This window comes from Ranitomeya imitator, chromosome 3 (assembly GCF_032444005.1).
Source record: "Ranitomeya imitator isolate aRanImi1 chromosome 3, aRanImi1.pri, whole genome shotgun sequence".
Taxonomy (NCBI): domain Eukaryota; kingdom Metazoa; phylum Chordata; class Amphibia; order Anura; family Dendrobatidae; genus Ranitomeya; species Ranitomeya imitator.
The window spans coordinates 85030705-85051868 of record NC_091284.1 but is presented as its reverse complement, the minus strand read 5'-3'; the positions used below and the strand labels follow the sequence as shown (position 1 = coordinate 85051868).

The 21164-nt window shown below is 56.5% G+C and overlaps 2 protein-coding genes across 4 annotated transcripts in view; one reads left to right on the top strand and one right to left on the bottom strand.

The window, feature by feature from the left end:
• The window catches only part of MOSPD2 (motile sperm domain containing 2), a 172551-nt gene extending 167682 nt beyond the window's left edge, over positions 1-4869 (bottom strand). For both annotated transcript variants that reach the window (XM_069761043.1, XM_069761041.1), the window contains exon 1: positions 4735-4869. In XM_069761043.1, the coding sequence (XP_069617144.1) occupies positions 4735-4743 (9 nt within the window). In that variant the 5' untranslated portion in view covers positions 4744-4869. The remainder of the gene's footprint in view (positions 1-4734) is intronic.
• Positions 4845-21164, top strand: part of FANCB (FA complementation group B) — a 66064-nt gene continuing 49744 nt past the window's right edge. The window contains exon 1 of one of the 2 annotated variants that reach the window (XM_069761039.1): positions 4845-4955. The gene's annotated coding sequence lies outside the window, so the exon portion shown is untranslated. The remainder of the gene's footprint in view (positions 4956-21164) is intronic. The other variant, XM_069761040.1, reaches the window with a different exon arrangement.

Here is a 21164-nt window from a genome sequence, read left to right as displayed (position 1 = left end):
TGGGATTTGAACCCAGGACCCCAGCGTTGCAAATCATTAGTGCTAACCACTGAGCATTTGGCAACGTGACACATTCCCTTTACATTTTTTAATTTAAATAATTCAAAGAGGGATCTGTTGGGAACCTGTGATCCACTCCGTGTCCCTTTTGCTCCGTTTGTAAAGAAATATTTATTTAACACAGGATCTGTTATGACAAGTGGACGTGTGAACAATGAACGTTTTATTATGGACGGACGCCCGCACTCTGTGATAACCGCGGAGAACCCCTGATATACAGTGACATAATGGCAGGCAGCCTCACATATAGAAAATCATCCTCATGATCTTATGACCGCTTTCTTTTCTTTCTTCCCTAATTTTACACTTGAACTTAGTGTTCTGTGACAAAGCTCAATGTCACTTGCAGAAATAAAACCGCTTCTTCCTGCCGGTATAACACAGAAAAGAGGATCCTCGGGTCGTCCTGGCTCAATGAACTCGGTCACAGGCAACTTGAAAAACGACTTGCGACAAACTAGAAATCTAAATATTTATCTGTGCCGTCCATCACAGGCCGCGGCCGTCCATCACAGGCCGCGGCCGTCCATCACAGGCCGCGGCCGTCCATCACAGGCCGCGGCCGTCCATCACAGGCCGCGGCCGTCCATCACAGGCCGCGGCCGTCCATCACAGGCCGCGGCCGTCCATCACAGGCCGCGGCCGTCCATCACAGGCCGCGGCAGTCCAGTGGGTGCTGGTAGGAGAGTATATCGGTCTTTGTAAGGCTACGTTCACATTTGCGTTGTTGTGTGCTGCGTCGGCGACGCAACGCACAACGCACGCAAAAACGCATGCAAAACGCAGTGTTTTGTGATGCATGCGTTCATTTTTATAGCGCAAAAAAAATGCAACAAGCAGCGTCCTCTGCGCCCTGACGCTTGCGAGCAAAAAACGCATGCGTCACAAAACGAAACACAACGCATGTCCATGCGCCCCCATGTTAAATATAGCGGCGCATGACGCATGTGTCGCCGCGGCTGCGCCCGACGCAACGCAAATGTGAACGTAGCCTTATTTCATATTGTATACATATCCAGTCCCTTGGACAAAGCTTTATTTTGCTCAGAGAATCCCTTTAACCTGGCAGTCTATTCATGCTGCCCGATCTGACAGCTGGACCGCTGCAGTGTTTCAGAAAAAATACATTTAAAAGCCGGCCAAGAACCATGCCGCTCAGGGGACGAGTCCAAGCAGCCGGACCCCAAAAGCTTCCCCCACCTCACTCCGAAGATGACAGGTCTCTCCCTATAGCTAAGACGTCAGAGTGGCTCGGGCAGCATGCATCAGCTGTCAAGGGCATTTTAAAAGGGGTTATGTCAAATGTAGCATTTATAGATATATGATTGCTAGTGATCTGACCACTGAGGACCCCATCCATTATTTCAACAGGGTCTTGAATACTCTGTGTCAGCATTAGTCCACATTTGTTTGACTACAGTGGCATCTCAGGAAGTGGTGTTGGGACCCCTATGCTGATGATCAGCTGGAGCCCAATATTCAGAAGCCCAGCGCTCATTCATTTATCACCGATGACTTTATCATCACAACCTGGTACTCTAAGGGCTTGTCCCATACAGACAACTTCAGGCCATATGCCCTAATAGATGAGAAAGAAGTGATAGAGGGGCTCTGCCCGAACTGGGGGTCCATGGTCACGTGCTTCATACACAAGACTTTACAGCAGTCTCATCACCAACAGGATTTCAGTGACATAGCACCTCTATATACAGTAGATAACACAGCATGCACCAATCACAATATATGTCACAGCTCACCTCCTCCTCCTGTACAATGACTGATCACACCTCTATATACAGTAGATAACACAGCATGCACCAATCACAATATATGTCACAGCTCACCTCCTCCTCCTGTACAATGACTGATCACACCTCTATATACAGTAGATAACACAGCATGCACCAATCACAATATATGTCACAGCTCACCTCCTCCTCCTGTACAATGACTGATCACACCTCTATATACAGTAGATAACACAGCATGCACCAATCACAATATATGTCACAGCTCACCTCCTCCTCCTGTACAATGACTGATCACACCTCTATATACAGTAGATAACACAGCATGCACCAATCACAATATATCACAGCTCACCTCCTCCTCCTGTACAATGACTGATAAAGAATCCACCATTCACAAAAGAATAAAGCTCACCTCCTCTCCTTCATGTACAATGACAGATAACACCTGGATACACAGTACATAACACAGAATCCACCATTCAGAATAGGGGATATCACAGCTCACCTTCTCCCCAATCACTAGTCTAAGTGATATACTGCTGTACAACTGCAGCCAATCACTGCTGAGTGGTATACTGCTGTACCACTGCAGCCAATCACTGCTCTGAGTGGTATACTGCTGTACCACTGCAGCCAATCACTGCTCTGAGTGGTATACTGCTGTACCACTGCAGCCAATCACTGCTCTGAGTGGTATACTGCTGTACCACTGCAGCCAATTACTGCTCTGAGTAGTATACTGCTGTACCACTGCAGCCAATCACTGCTACGAGTGGTATACTGCTGTACCACTGCAGCCAATCACTGCTCTGAGTGGTATACTGCTGTATCACTGCAGCCAATTACTGCTCTGAGTAGTATACTGCTGTACCACTGCAGCCAATCACTGCTATGAGTGGTATACTGCTGTACCACTGCAGCCAATCACTGCTGAGTGGTATACTGCTGTACCACTGCAGCCAATCACTGCTCTGAGTGGTATACTGCTGTACCACTGCAGCCAATTACTGCTCTGAGTAGTATACTGCTGTACCACTGCAGCCAATTACTGCTCTGAGTAGTATACTGCTGTACCACTGCAGCCAATCACTGCTATGAGTGGTATACTGCTGTACTGCAGCAGCCAAGTAATCAGTGACTGTCGGGGAGGATCAGAACAGTGGAGAAACAGCAGGGACATCATAGGAGATTATACCTTCTTTTATTCTTTCTTCACATGTCACCCCATAATCCAATCTGTCAGGCCCTGGAGCGCCTCCTGCAGCAAGTCTAACAGATTCCAGAATATTCCATGCTGCGGTGTTAGTCCCCTACTTCCTACTCTCACATTGCAGGAGAGTCACTTTTTTTTTTAAATCGGCAACAAATATAAGACATTTTTAAAGAGCTGAATATAACAAGGTGCAGACACAGAGCGCACGTCCCCTGGCACATGTGTGAACAGTCACTACACGTATAACTCAGCACTCCCAGTACAGCGGCCTACAGCTATTGAGGAACTACAGGTCTCAGCAAGCTCTGACACTTCATGCTGACAGTGATACTTTCACCTAATTCTGTTCCGTTCTGACACAAAGTAGCAGGAGAGGAAAAACAGCGCAGATCACAGGACGGTCAGTGATAAGACGGGATGAGAGTCACAGCCGTGATCCTCCGGCACATCTGTCCTCAGGGCCATTACATGGTGACATCACATGACCCCCGAACAATGACATCACATATATTGTTAACACGCTATTGATGACATCACATACTCTGCACATTCCTATTTCCCACTTACAGTCCCTACTGCACCACCTGATGACATCACACCCTCCCTACCGCACCACCTGATATCACACCGTCCCCACCGCGCCACCTGATGACATCACACCGTCCCTACTGCACCACCTGATGACATCACACCCTCCCTACCGCACCACCTGATATCACACCGTCCCCACCGCGCCACCTGATGACATCACACCGTCCCTACTGCTCCACCTGATGACATCACACCCTCCCTACCGCACCACCTGATATCACACCGTCTCTACCGCGCCACCTGATGACATCACACCCTCCCTACTGCTCCACCTGATGACATCACACCCTCCCTACCGCACCACCTGATATCACACCGTCTCTACCGCGCCACCTGATGACATCACACCGTCCCTACTGCTCCACCTGATGACATCACACCCTCCCTACCGCACCACCTGATATCACACCGTCTCTACCGCGCCACCTGATGACATCACACCCTCCCTACTGCTCCACCTGATGACATCACACCCTCCCTACCGCACCACCTGATATCACACCGTCTCTACCGCGCCACCTGATGACATCACACCGTCCCTACTGCTCCACCTGATGACATCACACCCTCCCTACCGCACCACCTGATATCACACCGTCTCTACCGCGCCACCTGATGACATCACACCCTCCCTACTGCTCCACCTGATGACATCACACCCTCCCTACCGCACCACCTGATATCACACCGTCTCTACCGCGCCACCTGATGACATCACACCCTCCCTACTGCTCCACCTGATGACATCACACCCTCCCTACCGCACCACCTGATGTCACACCGTCTCTACCGCGCCACCTGATGACATCACACCCTCCCTACTGCTCCACCTGATGACATCACACCCTCCCTACCGCACCACCTGATGTCACACCGTCTCTACCGCGCCACCTGATGACATCACACCCTCCCTACCGCGCCACCTGATGACATCACACCGTCCCCACCGTGCCACCTGATGACATCACACAGCCCCACCACCTGATGACGTCTCGTCCCCTGCAGCCACCTGATGATGACAGTCGCTGCAGCCATCACACTGTGTTACGGGCACTGGTCGCCTCTTCCCTCCTCTCCCCCGTACATTACTCTCCCATCTCCCCACTACTCAGTACTCACATCGGCCATGGTCGCCGTCCGCCGCCGCTGCTCTCCGTACACTGCGCTGCCCGGTGTCTCCCAGTCCTTCCGGCCTCGCTGACGTCACCGGTCACGTCACTGCTCGTCCTGCCCCCTCCTGGGCGGCTGTCGCCTCCGCTATCTGCTGCATGACGTCAGCGAGTGTGAGGCAGGGACCATGAGCGGGTAACGGCGCTCCTGACTGCGGGGCGGTGTGTGCGGTGAGACCAGCGGGGACTGGGGGCTCTCGTAGCCATGCGGCGTGCTTACCCACAGTGCACTGCGGCATACGGCGGGACTTTTGGGTTCAGTTATCTGGAAGTAGCCTGAGACCGTAAACTAGGTGACGTCATGTAGTGTGGCTCTAGTCCTGGGGCCCGCAGTGACGTCATGTAGTGTGGCTCTAGTCCTGGGGCCCGCAGTGACGTCATGTAGTGTGGCTCTAGTCCTGGGGCCCGCAGTGACGTCATGTAGTGTGGCTCTAGTCCCGGGGCCCGCAGTGACGTCATGTAGTGTGGCTCTAGTCCTGGGGCCCGCAGTGACGTCAGGTAGTGTGGCTCTAGTCCCGGGGGCTGCAGTGACGTCATGTAGTGTGGCTCTAGTCCCGGGGCCTGCAGTGACGTCATGTAGTGTGGCTCTAGTCCCGGGGCCCGCAGTGACGTCAGGTAGTGTGGCTCTAGTCCCGGGGCCCGCAGTGACGTCATGTAGTGTGGTTCTAGTCCCGGGGCCCGCAGTGACGTCATGTAGTGTGGTTCTAGTCCTGGGGCCCGCAGTGACGTCATGTAGTGTGGTTCTAGTCCTGGGGCCCGCAGTGACGTCATGTAGTGTGGTTCTAGTCCCGGGGCCCGCAGTGACGTCATGTAGTGTGGTTCTAGTCCCGGGGCCCGCAGTGACGTCAGGTAGTGTGGCTCTAGTCCCGGGGCCCGCAGTGACGTCATGTAGTGTGGTTCTAGTCCTGGGGCCCGCAGTGACGTCATGTAGTGTGGTTCTAGTCCCGGGGCCCGCAGTGACGTCAGGTAGTGTGGCTCTAGTCCCGGGGCCCGCAGTGACGTCATGTAGTGTGGTTCTAGTCCCGGGGCCCGCAGTGACGTCATGTAGTGTGGTTCTAGTCCTGGGGCCCGCAGTGACGTCATGTAGTGTGGTTCTAGTCCTGGGGCCCGCAGTGACGTCATGTAGTGTGGTTCTAGTCCCGGGGCCCGCAGTGACGTCATGTAGTGTGGCTCTAGTCCTGGGGCCTGCAGTGACGTCATGTAGTGTGGTTCTAGTCCTGGGGCCCGCAGTGACGTCATGTAGTGTGGCTCTAGTCCCGGGGCCCGCAGTGACGTCATGTAGTGTGGCTCTAGTCCCGGGGCCCGCAGTGACGTCATGTAATGTGGCTCTAGTCCCGGGGCCTGCAGTGACGTCATGTAGTGTGGCTCTAGTCCTGGGGCCCCCAGTGACGTCATGTAGTGTGGCTCTAGTCCCGGGGCCCGCAGTGACGTCATGTAGTGTGGCTCTAGTCCCGGGGCCCCCAGTGACGTCATGTAGTGTGGCTCTAGTCCCGGGGCCTGCAGTGACGTCATGTAGTGTGGCTCTAGTCCCGGGGCCCACACTGACGTCATGTAGTGTGGCTCTAGTCCCGGGGCCCGCAGTGACGTCATGTAGTGTGGCTCTAGTCCCGGGGCCCGCAGTGACGTCATGTAATGTGGCTCTAGTCCCGGGGCCTGCAGTGACGTCATGTAGTGTGGCTCTAGTCCTGGGGCCCCCAGTGACGTCATGTAGTGTGGCTCTAGTCCCGGGGCCCGCAGTGACGTCATGTAGTGTGGCTCTAGTCCTGGGGCCCCCAGTGACGTCATGTAGTGTGGCTCTAGTCCCGGGGCCTGCAGTGACGTCATGTAGTGTGGCTCTAGTCCTGGGGCCCCCAGTGACGTCATGTAGTGTGGCTCTAGTCCTGAGACCGTAAACTAGGTGACGTCATGTAGTGTGGCTCTAGTCCTGAGACCGTAAACTAGGTGACGTCATGTAGTGTGGCTCTAGTCCCGGGGCCCGCAGTGACACCATGTAGTGTGGCTCTAGTCCCGGGGCCCGCAGTGACGTCATGTAGTGTGGCTCTAGTCCCGGGGCCCGCAGTGAAACCATGTAGTGTGGCTCTAGTCCCGGGGCCTGCAGTGACGTCATGTAGTGTGGCTCTAGTCCTGGGGCCCGCAGTGACACCATGTAGTGTGGCTCTAGTCCCGGGGCCCGCAGTGACGTCATGTAGTGTGGCTCTAGTCCTGGGGCCCCCAGTGACGTCATGTAGTGTGGCTCTAGTCCTGAGACCGTAAACTAGGTGACGTCATGTTGTGTGGCTCTAGTCCTGGGGCCCGCAGTGACGTCATGTAGTGTGGCTCTAGTCCCGGGGCCCGCAGTGACACCATGTAGTGTGGCTCTAGTCCCGGGGCCCGCAGTGACGTCATGTAGTGTGGCTCTAGTCCCGGGGCCCGCAGTGACACCATGTAGTGTGGCTCTAGTCCCGGGGCCCGCAGTGACGTCATGTAGTGTGGCTCTAGTCCTGGGGCCCCCAGTGACGTCATGTAGTGTGGCTCTAGTCCTGAGACCGTAAACTAGGTGACGTCATGTAGTGTGGCTCTAGTCCCGGGGCCCGCAGTGACACCATGTAGTGTGGCTCTAGTCCCGGGGCCCGCAGTGACGTCATGTAGTGTGGCTCTAGTCCCGGGGCCCGCAGTGACACCATGTAGTGTGGCTCTAGTCCCGGGGCCCGCAGTGACGTCATGTAGTGTGGCTCTAGTCCTGGGGCCCCCAGTGACGTCATGTAGTGTGGCTCTAGTCCCGGGGCCCGCAGTGACGTCATGTAGTGTGGCTCTAGTCCCGGGGCCTGCAGTGACGTCATGTAGTGTGGCTCTAGTCCTGGGGCCCCCAGTGACGTCATGTAGTGTGGCTCTAGTCCCGGGGCCTGCAGTGACGTCATGTAGTGTGGCTCTAGTCCTGGGGCCCCCAGTGACGTCATGTAGTGTGGCTCTAGTCCTGAGACCGTAAACTAGGTGACGTCATGTAGTGTGGCTCTAGTCCTGAGACCGTAAACTAGGTGACGTCATGTAGTGTGGCTCTAGTCCTGAGACCGTAAACTAGGTGACGTCATGTAGTGTGGCTCTAGTCCCGGGGCCCGCAGTGACACCATGTAGTGTGGCTCTAGTCCCGGGGCCCGCAGTGACGTCATGTAGTGTGGCTCTAGTCCCGGGGCCCGCAGTGAAACCATGTAGTGTGGCTCTAGTCCCGGGGCCCGCAGTGACGTCATGTAGTGTGGCTCTAGTCCTGGGGCCCGCAGTGAAACCATGTAGTGTGGCTCTAGTCCCGGGGCCCGCAGTGACGTCATGTAGTGTGGCTCTAGTCCTGAGACCGTAAACTAGGTGACGTCATGTAGTGTGGCTCTAGTCCCGGGGCCTGCAGTGACGTCATGTAGTGTGGCTCTAGTCCTGGGGCCCGCAGTGACACCATGTAGTGTGGCTCTAGTCCCGGGGCCCGCAGTGACGTCATGTAGTGTGGCTCTAGTCCTGGGGCCCCCAGTGACGTCATGTAGTGTGGCTCTAGTCCTGAGACCGTAAACTAGGTGACGTCATGTAGTGTGGCTCTAGTCCTGGGGCCCGCAGTGACGTCATGTAGTGTGGCTCTAGTCCCGGGGCCCGCAGTGACACCATGTAGTGTGGCTCTAGTCCCGGGGCCCGCAGTGACGTCATGTAGTGTGGCTCTAGTCCCGGGGCCCGCAGTGACACCATGTAGTGTGGCTCTAGTCCCGGGGCCCGCAGTGACGTCATGTAGTGTGGCTCTAGTCCTGGGGCCCCCAGTGACGTCATGTAGTGTGGCTCTAGTCCTGAGACCGTAAACTAGGTGACGTCATGTAGTGTGGCTCTAGTCCCGGGGCCCGCAGTGACACCATGTAGTGTGGCTCTAGTCCCGGGGCCCGCAGTGACGTCATGTAGTGTGGCTCTAGTCCCGGGGCCTGCAGTGACGTCATGTAGTGTGGCTCTAGTCCCGGGGCCCGCAGTGACGTCATGTAGTGTGGCTCTAGTCCCGGGGCCCGCAGTGACGTCATGTAGTGTGGCTCTAGTCCCGGGGCCTGCAGTGACGTCATGTAGTGTGGCTCTAGTCCCGGGGCCCGCAGTGACGTCATGTAGTGTGGCTCTAGTCCCGGGGCCCGCAGTGACGTCATGTAGTGTGGCTCTAGTCCTGGGGCCCGCAGTGACGTCATGTAGTGTGGCTCTAGTCCCGGGGCCTGCAGTGACGTCATGTAGTGTGGCTCTAATCCCGGGGCCCGCAGTGACGTCATGTAGTGTGGCTCTAGTCCCGGGGCCCGCAGTGATGTCATGTAGTGTGGCTCTAGTCCTGGGGCCCGCAGTGACGTCATGTAGTGTGGCTCTAGTCCCGGGGCCCGCAGTGACGTCATGTAGTGTGGCTCTAGTCCCGGGGCCCGCAGTGATGTCATGTAGTGTGGCTCTAGTCACATACAATTATTAGGTTCTGTAGAAGGACGTAGATCTGGGTATTTATTATGATGGAATATAGGCTGAACTGGATGGACAAATGTCTTTTTTCGGCCTTACTAACTATGTTACTAACTATGTTACTAGTCCTGGGGCCCGCAGTGACGTCATGTAGTGTGGCTCTAGTCCCGGGGCCCGCAGTGACGTCATGTAGTGTGGCTCTAGTCCTGGGGCCCCCAGTGACGTCATGTAGTGTGGCTCTAGTCCTGAGACCGTAAACTAGGTGACGTCATGTAGTGTGGCTCTAGTCCCGGGGCCCGCAGTGACACCATGTAGTGTGGCTCTAGTCCCGGGGCCCGCAGTGACGTCATGTAGTGTGGCTCTAGTCCCGGGGCCCGCAGTGACACCATGTAGTGTGGCTCTAGTCCCGGGGCCCGCAGTGACGTCATGTAGTGTGGCTCTAGTCCTGGGGCCCCCAGTGACGTCATGTAGTGTGGCTCTAGTCCCGGGGCCCGCAGTGACGTCATGTAGTGTGGCTCTAGTCCCGGGGCCTGCAGTGACGTCATGTAGTGTGGCTTTAGTCCTGGGGCCCCCAGTGACGTCATGTAGTGTGGCTCTAGTCCCGGGGCCTGCAGTGACGTCATGTAGTGTGGCTCTAGTCCTGGGGCCCCCAGTGACGTCATGTAGTGTGGCTCTAGTCCTGAGACCGTAAACTAGGTGACGTCATGTAGTGTGGCTCTAGTCCTGAGACCGTAAACTAGGTGACGTCATGTAGTGTGGCTCTAGTCCTGAGACCGTAAACTAGGTGACGTCATGTAGTGTGGCTCTAGTCCCGGGGCCCGCAGTGACACCATGTAGTGTGGCTCTAGTCCCGGGGCCCGCAGTGACGTCATGTAGTGTGGCTCTAGTCCCGGGGCCCGCAGTGAAACCATGTAGTGTGGCTCTAGTCCCGGGGCCCGCAGTGACGTCATGTAGTGTGGCTCTAGTCCTGGGGCCCGCTGTGAAACCATGTAGTGTGGCTCTAGTCCCGGGGCCCGCAGTGACGTCATGTAGTGTGGCTCTAGTCCTGAGACCGTAAACTAGGTGACGTCATGTAGTGTGGCTCTAGTCCCGGGGCCTGCAGTGACGTCATGTAGTGTGGCTCTAGTCCTGGGGCCCGCAGTGACACCATGTAGTGTGGCTCTAGTCCCGGGGCCCGCAGTGACGTCATGTAGTGTGGCTCTAGTCCTGGGGCCCCCAGTGACGTCATGTAGTGTGGCTCTAGTCCTGAGACCGTAAACTAGGTGACGTCATGTAGTGTGGCTCTAGTCCTGGGGCCCGCAGTGACGTCATGTAGTGTGGCTCTAGTCCCGGGGCCCGCAGTGACACCATGTAGTGTGGCTCTAGTCCCGGGGCCCGCAGTGACGTCATGTAGTGTGGCTCTAGTCCCGGGGCCCGCAGTGACACCATGTAGTGTGGCTCTAGTCCCGGGGCCCGCAGTGACGTCATGTAGTGTGGCTCTAGTCCTGGGGCCCCCAGTGACGTCATGTAGTGTGGCTCTAGTCCTGAGACCGTAAACTAGGTGACGTCATGTAGTGTGGCTCTAGTCCTGGGGCCCGCAGTGACACCATGTAGTGTGGCTCTAGTCCCGGGGCCCGCAGTGACGTCATGTAGTGTGGCTCTAGTCCCGGGGCCTGCAGTGACGTCATGTAGTGTGGCTCTAGTCCCGGGGCCCGCAATGACGTCATGTAGTGTGGCTCTAGTCCCGGGGCCCGCAGTGACGTCATGTAGTGTGGCTCTAGTCCCGGGGCCTGCAGTGACGTCATGTAGTGTGGCTCTAGTCCCGGGGCCCGCAGTGACGTCATGTAGTGTGGCTCTAGTCCCGGGGCCCGCAGTGACGTCATGTAGTGTGGCTCTAGTCCTGGGGCCCGCAGTGACGTCATGTAGTGTGGCTCTAGTCCCGGGGCCTGCAGTGACGTCATGTAGTGTGGCTCTAATCCCGGGGCCCGCAGTGACGTCATGTAGTGTGGCTCTAGTCCCGGGGCCCGCAGTGATGTCATGTAGTGTGGCTCTAGTCCTGGGGCCCGCAGTGACGTCATGTAGTGTGGCTCTAGTCCCGGGGCCCGCAGTGACGTCATGTAGTGTGGCTCTAGTCCCGGGGCCCGCAGTGATGTCATGTAGTGTGGCTCTAGTCCTGGGGCCCGCAGTGACGTCATGTAGTGTGGCTCTAGTCCCGGGGCCCGCAGTGATGTCATGTAGTGTGGCTCTAGTCCTGGGGCCCGCAGTGACGTCATGTAGTGTGGCTCTAGTCCCGGGGCCTGCAGTGACGTCATGTAGTGTGGCTCTAGTCCCGGGGCCCGCAGTGATGTCATGTAGTGTGGCTCTAGTCCCGGGGCCCGCAGTGACGTCATGTAGTGTGGCTCTAGTCCCGGGGCCTGCAGTGACGTCATGTAGTGTGGCTCTAGTCCCGGGGCCCGCAGTGATGTCATGTAGTGTGGCTCTAGTCCTGGGCCCCGCAGTGACGTCATGTAGTGTGGCTCTAGTCCCGGGGCCCGCAGTGATGTCATGTAGTGTGGCTCTAGTCTCGGGGCCCGCAGTGATGTCATGTAGTGTGGCTCTAGTCCCGGGGCCTGCAGTGACGTCATGTAGTGTGGCTCTAGTCCCGGGGCCCGCAGTGACGTCATGTAGTGTGGCTCTAGTCCCGGGGCCCGCAGTGACGTCATGTAGTGTGGCTCTAGTCCCGGGGCCCGCACTGACGTCATGTAGTGTGGCTCTAGTCCCGGGGCCTGCAGTGACGTCATGTAGTGTGGCTCTAGTCCTGGGGCCCGCAGTGACGTCATGTAGTGTGGCTCTAGTCCTGGGGCCCGCAGTGACGCCATGTAGTGTGGCTCTAGTCCCGGGGCCCGCAGTGACGTCATGTAGTGTGGCTCTAGTCCCGGGGCCTGCAGTGACGTCAGGTAGTGTGGCTCTAGTCCCGGGGCCCGCAGTGACGTCATGTAGTGTGGCTCTAGTCCTGGGGCCCGCAGTGACGTCATGTAGTGTGGCTCTAGTCCTGGGGCCCGCAGTGACGTCATGTAGTGTGGCTCTAGTCCTGGGGCCCGCAGTGATGTCATGTAGTGTGGCTCTAGTCCCGGGGCCCGCAGTGACGTCATGTAGTGTGGCTCTAGTCCCGGGGCCTGCACTGACGTCATGTAGTGTGGCTCTAGTCCTGGGGCCCGCAGTGAAGTCATGTAGTGTGGCTCTAGTCCTGGGGCCCGCAGTGACGTCATGTAGTGTGGCTCTAGTCCTGGGGCCCGCAGTGACGTCATGTAGTGTGGCTCTAGTCCCGGGGCCCGCAGTGACGTCATGTAGTGTGGCTCTAGTCCTGGGGCCCCCAGTGACGTCATGTAGTGTGGCTCTAGTCCTGAGACCGTAAACTAGGTGACGTCATGTAGTGTGGCTCTAGTCCTGGGGCCCGCAGTGACACCATGTAGTGTGGCTCTAGTCCCGGGGCCCGCAGTGACGTCATGTAGTGTGGCTCTAGTCCCGGGGCCCGCAGTGACGTCATGTAGTGTGGCTCTAGTCCTGGGGCCCCCAGTGACGTCATGTAGTGTGGCTCTAGTCCTGAGACCGTAAACTAGGTGACGTCATGTAGTGTGGCTCTAGTCCTGGGGCCCGCAGTGACACCATGTAGTGTGGCTCTAGTCCCGGGGCCCGCAGTGACGTCATGTAGTGTGGCTCTAGTCCCGGGGCCTGCAGTGACGTCATGTAGTGTGGCTCTAGTCCCGGGGCCTGCAGTGACGTCATGTAGTGTGGCTCTAGTCCCGGGGCCCGCAGTGACGTCATGTAGTGTGGCTCTAGTCCCGGGGCCTGCAGTGACGTCATGTAGTGTGGCTCTAGTCCCAGGGCCTGCAGTGACGTCATGTAGTGTGGCTCTAGTCCCGGGGCCCGCAGTGACGTCATGTAGTGTGGCTCTAGTCCCGGGGCCCGCAGTGACGTCATGTAGTGTGGCTCTAGTCCTGGGGCCCGCAGTGACGTCATGTAGTGTGGCTCTAGTCCCGGGGCCTGCAGTGACGTCATGTAGTGTGGCTCTAGTCCCGGGGCCCGCAGTGACGTCATGTAGTGTGGCTCTAGTCCCGGGGCCCGCAGTGATGTCATGTAGTGTGGCTCTAGTCCTGGGGCCCGCAGTGACGTCATGTAGTGTGGCTCTAGTCCCGGGGCCCGCAGTGATGTCATGTAGTGTGGCCCTAGTCCTGGGGCCCGCAGTGACGTCATGTAGTGTGGCTCTAGTCCCGGGGCCTGCAGTGACGTCATGTAGTGTGGCTCTAGTCCCGGGGCCCGCAGTGATGTCATGTAGTGTGGCTCTAGTCCCGGGGCCCGCAGTGACGTCATGTAGTGTGGCTCTAGTCCCGGGGCCTGCAGTGACGTCATGTAGTGTGGCTCTAGTCCCGGGGCCCGCAGTGATGTCATGTAGTGTGGCTCTAGTCCTGGGCCCCGCAGTGACGTCATGTAGTGTGGCTCTAGTCCCGGGGCCCGCAGTGACGTCATGTAGTGTGGCTCTAGTCTCGGGGCCCGCAGTGATGTCATGTAGTGTGGCTCTAGTCCCGGGGCCTGCAGTGACGTCATGTAGTGTGGCTCTAGTCCCGGGGCCCGCAGTGACGTCATGTAGTGTGGCTCTAGTCCCGGGGCCCTCACTGACGTCATGTAGTGTGGCTCTAGTCCCGGGGCCTGCAGTGACGTCATGTAGTGTAGCTCTAGTCCTGGGGCCCGCAGTGACGTCATGTAGTGTGGCTCTAGTCCTGGGGCCCGCAGTGACGCCATGTAGTGTGGCTCTAGTCCTGGGGCCCGCAGTGACGTCATGTAGTGTGGCTCTAGTCCCGGGGCCTGCAGTGACGTCAGGTAGTGTGGCTCTAGTCCCGGGGCCTGCAGTGACGTCATGTAGTGTGGCTCTAGTCCTGGGGCCCGCAGTGACGTCATGTAGTGTGGCTCTAGTCCTGGGGCCCGCAGTGACGTCATGTAGTGTGGCTCTAGTCCCGGGGCCCGCAGTGACGTCATGTAGTGTGGCTCTAGTCCCGGGGCCTGCACTGACGTCATGTAGTGTGGCTCTAGTCCTGGGGCCCGCAGTGACGTCATGTAGTGTGGCTCTAGTCCTGGGGCCCGCAGTGACGTCATGTAGTGTGGCTCTAGTCCTGGGGCCCGCAGTGACGTCATGTAGTGTGGCTCTAGTCCTGGGGCCCGCAGTGACGTCATGTAGTGTGGCTCTAGTCCCGGGGCCCGCAGTGACGTCATGTAGTGTGGCTCTAGTCCTGGGGCCTGCAGTGACGTCATGTAGTGTGGCTCTAGTCCTGGGGCCTGCAGTGACGTCATGTAGTGTGGCTCTAGTCCCGGGGCCCCAGTGACGTCATGTAGTGTGGCTCTAGTCCCGGGGCCTGCAGTGACGTCATGTAGTGTGGCTCTAGTCCCGGGGGCCCGCAGTGACGTCATGTAGTGTGGCTCTAGTCCTGAGGCCCGCAGTGACGTCATGTAGTGTGGCTCTAGTCCTGGGGCCCGCAGTGACGTCATGTAGTGTGGCTCTAGTCCCGGGGCCCGCAGTGACGTCATGTAGTGTGGCTCTAGTCCTGGGGCCTGCAGTGACGTCATGTAGTGTGGCTCTAGTCCTGGGGCCTGCAGTGACGTCATGTAGTGTGGCTCTAGTCCCGGGGCCCCAGTGACGTCATGTAGTGTGGCTCTAGTCCCGGGGCCTGCAGTGACGTCATGTAGTGTGGCTCTAGTCCCGGGGGCCCGCAGTGACGTCATGTAGTGTGGCTCTAGTCCTGAGGCCCGCAGTGACGTCATGTAGTGTGGCTCTAGTCCCGGGGCCTGCAGTGACGTCATGTAGTGTGGCTCTAGTCCTGAGACCGTAAACTAGGTGATGTCCTGTAGTGTGGCTCTAGTCCCGGGGCCCTCAGTGACGCCATGTAGTGTGGCTCTAGTCCTGGGGCCCGCAGTGACGTCATGTAGTGTGGCTCTAGTCCCGGGCCCCGCAGTGACGTCATGTAGTGTGGCTCTAGTCCTGGGGCCCGCAGTGACGTCATGTAGTGTGGCTCTAGTCCTGGGGCCCGCAGTGACGTCATGTAGTGTGGCTCTAGTCCTGGGGCCTGCAGTGACGTCATGTAGTGTGGCTCTAGTCCCGGGGCCGCAGTGATGTCATGTAGTGTGGCTCTAGTCCCGGGGCCCGCAGTGATGTCATGTAGTGTGGCTCTAGTCCCGGGGCCCGCAGTGACGTCATGTAGTGTGGCTCTAGTCCCGGGGCCCGCAGTGACGTCATTTAGTGTGGCTATAGTCCCGGGGCCCGCAGTGACGTCATGTAGTGTGGCTCTAGTCCCGGGGCCCGCAGTGACGTCATGTAGTGTGGCTCTAGTCCTGGGGCCCCCAGTGACGTCATGTAGTGTGGCTCTAGTCCTGGGGCCCGCAGTGATGTCCTGTAGTGTGGCTCTAGTCCCGGGGCCGCAGTGATGTCATGTAGTGTGGCTCTAGTCCTGGGGCCCGCAGTGACGTCATGTAGTGTGGCTCTAGTCCTGGGGCCCGCAGTGACGTCATGTAGTGTGGCTCTAGTCCTGGGGTCTGCAGTGACGTCATGTAGTGTGGCTCTAGTCCCGGGGCCTGCAGTGACGTCATGTAGTGTGGCTCTAGTCCCGGGGCCCCAGTGACGTCATGTAGTGTGGCTCTCTTCCCGGGGCCCGCAGTGACGTCATGTAGTGTGGCTCTAGTCCTGGGGCCCCCAGTGACATCATGTAGTGTGGCTCTAGTCCCGGGGCCCGCAGTGACGTCATATAGTGTGGCTCTAGTCCCGGGGCCCCCAGTGACGTCATGTAGTGTGGCTCTAGTCCTGGGGCCTGCAGTGACGTCATGTAGTGTGGCTCTAGTCCTGGGGCCCCCAGTGACGTCATGTAGTGTGGCTCTAGTCAGTCCTGGGGCCCCCAGTGACGTCATGTAGTGTGGCTCTAGTCCCGGGGCCCCCAGTGAAGTCATGTAGTGTGGCTCTAGTCCTGGGGCCTGCAGTGACGTCATGTAGTGTGGCTCTAGTCCTGGGGCCTGCAGTGACGTCATGTAGTGTGGCTCTAGTCCTGGGGCCCCCAGTGACGTCATGTAGTGTGGCTCTAGTCCTGGGGCCTGCAGTGACGTCAGGTAGTGTGGCTCTAGTCCCGGGGCTCCCAGTGACGTCATGTAGTGTGGCTCTAGTCCTGGGGCCTGCAGTGACGTCATGTAGTGTGGCTCTAGTCCTGGGGCCTGCAGTGACGTCATGTAGTGTGGCTCTAGTCCTGGGGCCCGCAGTGACGTCATGTAGTGTGGCTCTAGTCCTGGGGCCCGCAGTGATGTCATGTAGTGTGGCTCTAGTCCCGGGGGCCCGCAGTGACGTCATGTAGTGTGGCTCTAGTCCCGGGGGCCCGCAGTGACGTCAGGTAGTGTGGCTCTAGTCCTGGGGCCCCCAGTGACGTCATGTAGTGTGGCTCTAGTCCTGGGGCCCCCAGTGACGTCAGGTAGTGTGGCTCTAGTCCTGGGGCCCCCAGTGACGTCATGTAGTGTGGCTCTAGTCCCGGGGCCCGCAGTGACGTCAGGTAGTGTGGCTCTAGTCCTGGGGCCCCCAGTGACGTCATGTAGTGTGGCTCTAGTCCTGGGGCCCGCAGTGACGTCATGTAGTGTGGCTCTAGTCCTGGGGCCCCCAGTGACGTCAGGTAGTGTGGCTCTAGTCCTGGGGCCCCCAGTGACGTCATGTAGTGTGGCTCTAGTCCTGGGGCCCGCAGTGACGTCAGGTAGTGTGGCTCTAGTCCTGGGGCCCCCAGTGACGTCATGTAGTGTGGCTCTAGTCCTGGGGCCTGCAGTGACGTCATGTAGTGTGGCTCTAGTCCCGGGGCCCGCAGTGACGTCAGGTAGTGTGGCTCTAGTCCTGGGGCCCCCAGTGACGTCATGTAGTGTGGCTCTAGTCCTGGGGCCTGCAGTGACGTCATGTAGTGTGGCTCTAGTCCTGGGGCCCGCAGTGACGTCATGTAGTGTGGCTCTAGTCCTGGGGCCTGCAGTGACGTCAGGTAGTGTGGCTCTAGTCCCGGGGCCCGCAGTGACGTCATGTAGTGTGGCTCTAGTCCCGGGGCTCCCAGTGACGTCATGTAGTGTGGCTCTAGTCCTGGGGCCCGCAGTGACGTCATGTAGTGTGGCTCTAGTCCTGGGGCCTGCAGTGACGTCAGGTAGTGTGGCTCTAGTCCCGGGGCCCGCAGTGACGTCATGTAGTGTGGCTCTAGTCCCGGGGCTCCCAGTGACGTCATGTAGTGTGGCTCTAGTCCTGGGGCCCGCAGTGACGTCAGGTAGTGTGGCTCTAGTCCTGGGGCCTGCAGTGACGTCATGTAGTGTGGCTCTAGTCCTGGGGCCCGCAGTGACGTCAGGTAGTGTGGCTCTAGTCCCGGGGCCCCCAGTGACGTCATGTAGTGTGGCTCTAGTCAGTCCTGGGGCCCCCAGTGACGTCATGTAGTGTGGCTCTAGTCCTGGGGCCCGCAGTGACGTCAGGTAGTGTGGCTCTAGTCCTGGGGCCCGCAGTGACGTCAGGTAGCGTGATTCTCTTCCCGGGGCCCTTTGTAAAGTAATTCTTTAAAGAATCTGTGCCATTCCATTAGGAAATAACGCTCCCTGTGTTTATGTGAATATGACATCCAGTGTTCAGTTACATGAGTTCTGTGACAGAACAAAAAATGGTGCCCGTGTACAATGTACTCACTATGATTAAAGCCTCCAGTGGGAGGAGCTTTCTTAACCCCTTCACGCCGCAGCCCTTTTTCGTTTTTGTGTTTTCATTTTTCGTTCCCCTTCTTTCCAGAGCCATACATTTTTTATTTTTCCATCAATATGGCCATGTTAGGGCTTGTTTTTTTGTGGGACAAGTTGTACTTTTGAACAACATCATAGGTTTTACCATGTCATGTACTAGAAAACGGGGGAAAAATTCCAAGTGTGGTGGAATTGCAAAACAAGTGCAATCCCACTTTTTTGTTAGGCTTTTTTGCTAGGTTCACTAAATACTAAAACTAACCTACCATTATGATTCTCCAGGTCATTACGAGTTCATAGACACCAAACATGTCTAGGTTCTTTTTTTATCGAAGTGGTGAAAAAAAAGTTCCAAAATTTGTATATAAAAAAAAAAAAATTGCTCCATTTTCCGATACCCATAGCGTCTCCAGTTTTTTGTGATCTCGGGTTGGGTGAGGGCTTATTTTTTGCGTGCTGAGCTGGTGTTTTTAATCATAGCATTTTGGAGCAGATACGTTCTTTTGATCGCCTGTTGGTGCATTTTAATGCAATGTTGCAGCGACCAAAAAAATTTAATTCTGGCGTTTTTAAATTTTTTCTCGCTACTCCGTTTAGCGATCAGGTTATTCCTTCTCTTTATGTTGCTAGATCGGGCAATGAAAGCAGCGATACCAAATATGTGTATGTTTGATTTTTTTTATTTTTTTTTTATTTTTTTAATTTTGAATGGGGCGAAAGGGGGGTGATTTGAACTTTTATATATTTTTAAAGCTAGTTTTCTTTTACTTTTGTCATGCTTCAATAACCTCCATAGGAGACTATAAGCTGCCATAGTCCGATCGGCTCTGCTGCATAGGGGTGATGCTCAGATCGCCTCTATGTAGCAGAATTACAGCATTGCTATGAGCTCCGACCACAGGGTGGCGCTCATAGCAATCCGGCATCAACAACCATAGCGGTCTGCAGGAAACCTCTGGTTGTCATGCCAACGAACCGAAGACCCCCTTTCACATGATGGGAGTCACCGGTGCACGTATTTCTGGCATCACTGCCGAGAGCACGCGTTAAATGCCGCTGTCAGAGTTAGACAGCGGCATTTAGCTAGTTAATAGCGACGGGTGGATCATGATTCCACCTGCCACTATTGCTGGCACATGTCAGCTGTTCAAAACAGCTGACATGTCCTGGCTTTGATGTGGGCTCACCACCGGAGCCCACATCAAAGGGGCTGGTGGGCTTAGCTCACCTTCGATTTTGGGGGTGACAGGTTCCCTTTAACCCCTTAGCGACCGCCGATACGCCTTTTAACGGCGGCCGCTAAGGGTACTTAAACCACAGCGCCGTTAATTAACGGCGCTGTGGAAAAAGTCCATAGCGCCCCCCAGAGGCCGATTTTCTCCGGGGTCTCGGCTGCCGAGGGTAGCCGAGACCCCAGAGAACATGATTCGGGGGGTTTTTAACCCACCCCGCATTTGCGATCGCCGGGGGTAGCCGAGACCCCAAAGAGCACGATCGGATACCGACCCCTGTTTTGCGATCGCCGGTAATTAACTGTTTACCGGCGACCGCAAAAAAAAAAAAAAGTAAAGTGTAATTCTCTGTCCTCTGATGTGATCGCACATCAGAGGACAGAGAAATAGGGGGATTCGGGGACCCTAGCATACTCACCTAGGTCCCTGGATCCTCTTGCTGCTCCTCCTGGCCGCCGGCAGCAGAACATGGCGGACGCATGCCCAGTGCGCCCGCCATCTGTCTCCATCTGCCGGCCGGCAGGAGAACAGCAGTTGGGGCTAAAATTAGGGGTAGGGTTAGGGTTAGGTTAGGGGTAGGGTTAGGTTAGGGGTAGGGTTAGGGGTAGGGTTAGGTTAGGGGTAGGTTAGGGGTAGGGTTAGGTTAGGGGTAGGGTTAGGGTAGGGGTAGGGTTAGGTTAGGGGTAGGGTTAGGTTAGGGGTAGGGTTAGGTTAGGGGTAGGGCTAGGGTTGGGGCTAAATTTAGGGTTAGGGTTGGGGCTAAATTTAGGGTTAGGGTTGGGGCTAAACTTAGGGTTAGGCTTCTTTCACACTTACGTCGGTACGGGGCCGTCGCAATGCGTCGGCCCGACATACCGACGCACGTTGTGAAAATTGTGCAGAACGTGGGCAGCAGCTGTAGTTTTTCAACACATCCGCTGCCCAATCTATGTCCTGGGGAGGAGGGGGCGGAGTTACGGCCACGCATGCGCGGTCAGAAATGGCGGATGCGACGTACAAAAAAACGTTTCATTGAACGTTTTTTTGTGCCGACGCTCCGCCAAAACACAACTGATCCAGTGCACGACGGACGCGACGTGTGGCCATCCGTCACGATCCGTCGGCAATACAAGTCTATGGGCAAAAAACGCATCCTGCGGGCACATTTGCAGGATCCGTTTCTTGTCCAAAACGACGGATTGCGACGGAATGCCAAACGACGCAAGTGTGAAAGTAGCCCTAGGGCTAGGGTTAGGGTTGGGGCTAAAGTTAGGGCTAGGGTTGGGGCTAAAGTTAGGGTTAGAGCTGGGATTAGGGTTAGGGTTTGGATTAGGGTTCGTATTAGGGTTAGGGTTGGCATTAGGGTTACGCTTGGGATTAGGGTTAAGGTTAGGGTTGTGATTAGGGGTGTATTGGGATTAGGGTTAGGTTTGAGGTTAGGGTTGAGATTAGGATTAGGGGTGTGTTGGATTTAGGGTTTTGATTAGGGTTATGGTTAGGGTTGACATTAGGGTTGTTTTGGGGTAAGGGTTGTGATTATGGTTAGGGTTAGTGATTAGGATTATGGATGAGGTTGGGATTAGGGTTAGGGGTGTGTTGGGGTTAGGGTTGGAGCTAGAATTGGGGGGTTTCCACTGTTTAGGTACATCAGGGGGTCTCCAAACACGACAGCCAATTTTGCGCTCAAAAAGTCAAATGGTGCTCCCTCTCTTCTGAGCTCTGCCGTGCGCCCAAACAGTGGGTTACCCCCACATATGGGGCATCAGCGTACTCGGGATAAATTGGACAACAACTTCTGGGGTCCAATTTCTCTTGTTACCCTTGTGAAAATAAAAACTTGGGGGCTACAAAATCTGTTTTGTGAAAAAAAAAATATTTTTTATTTTCACGACTCTGCATTCTAAACTTCTGTGAAGCACTTGGGCATTCAAAGTTCTCACCACACATCTAGATAAGTTCCTTGGGGGGTCTAGTTTCCAAAATGGGGTCACTTGTGGGGGGTTACTAC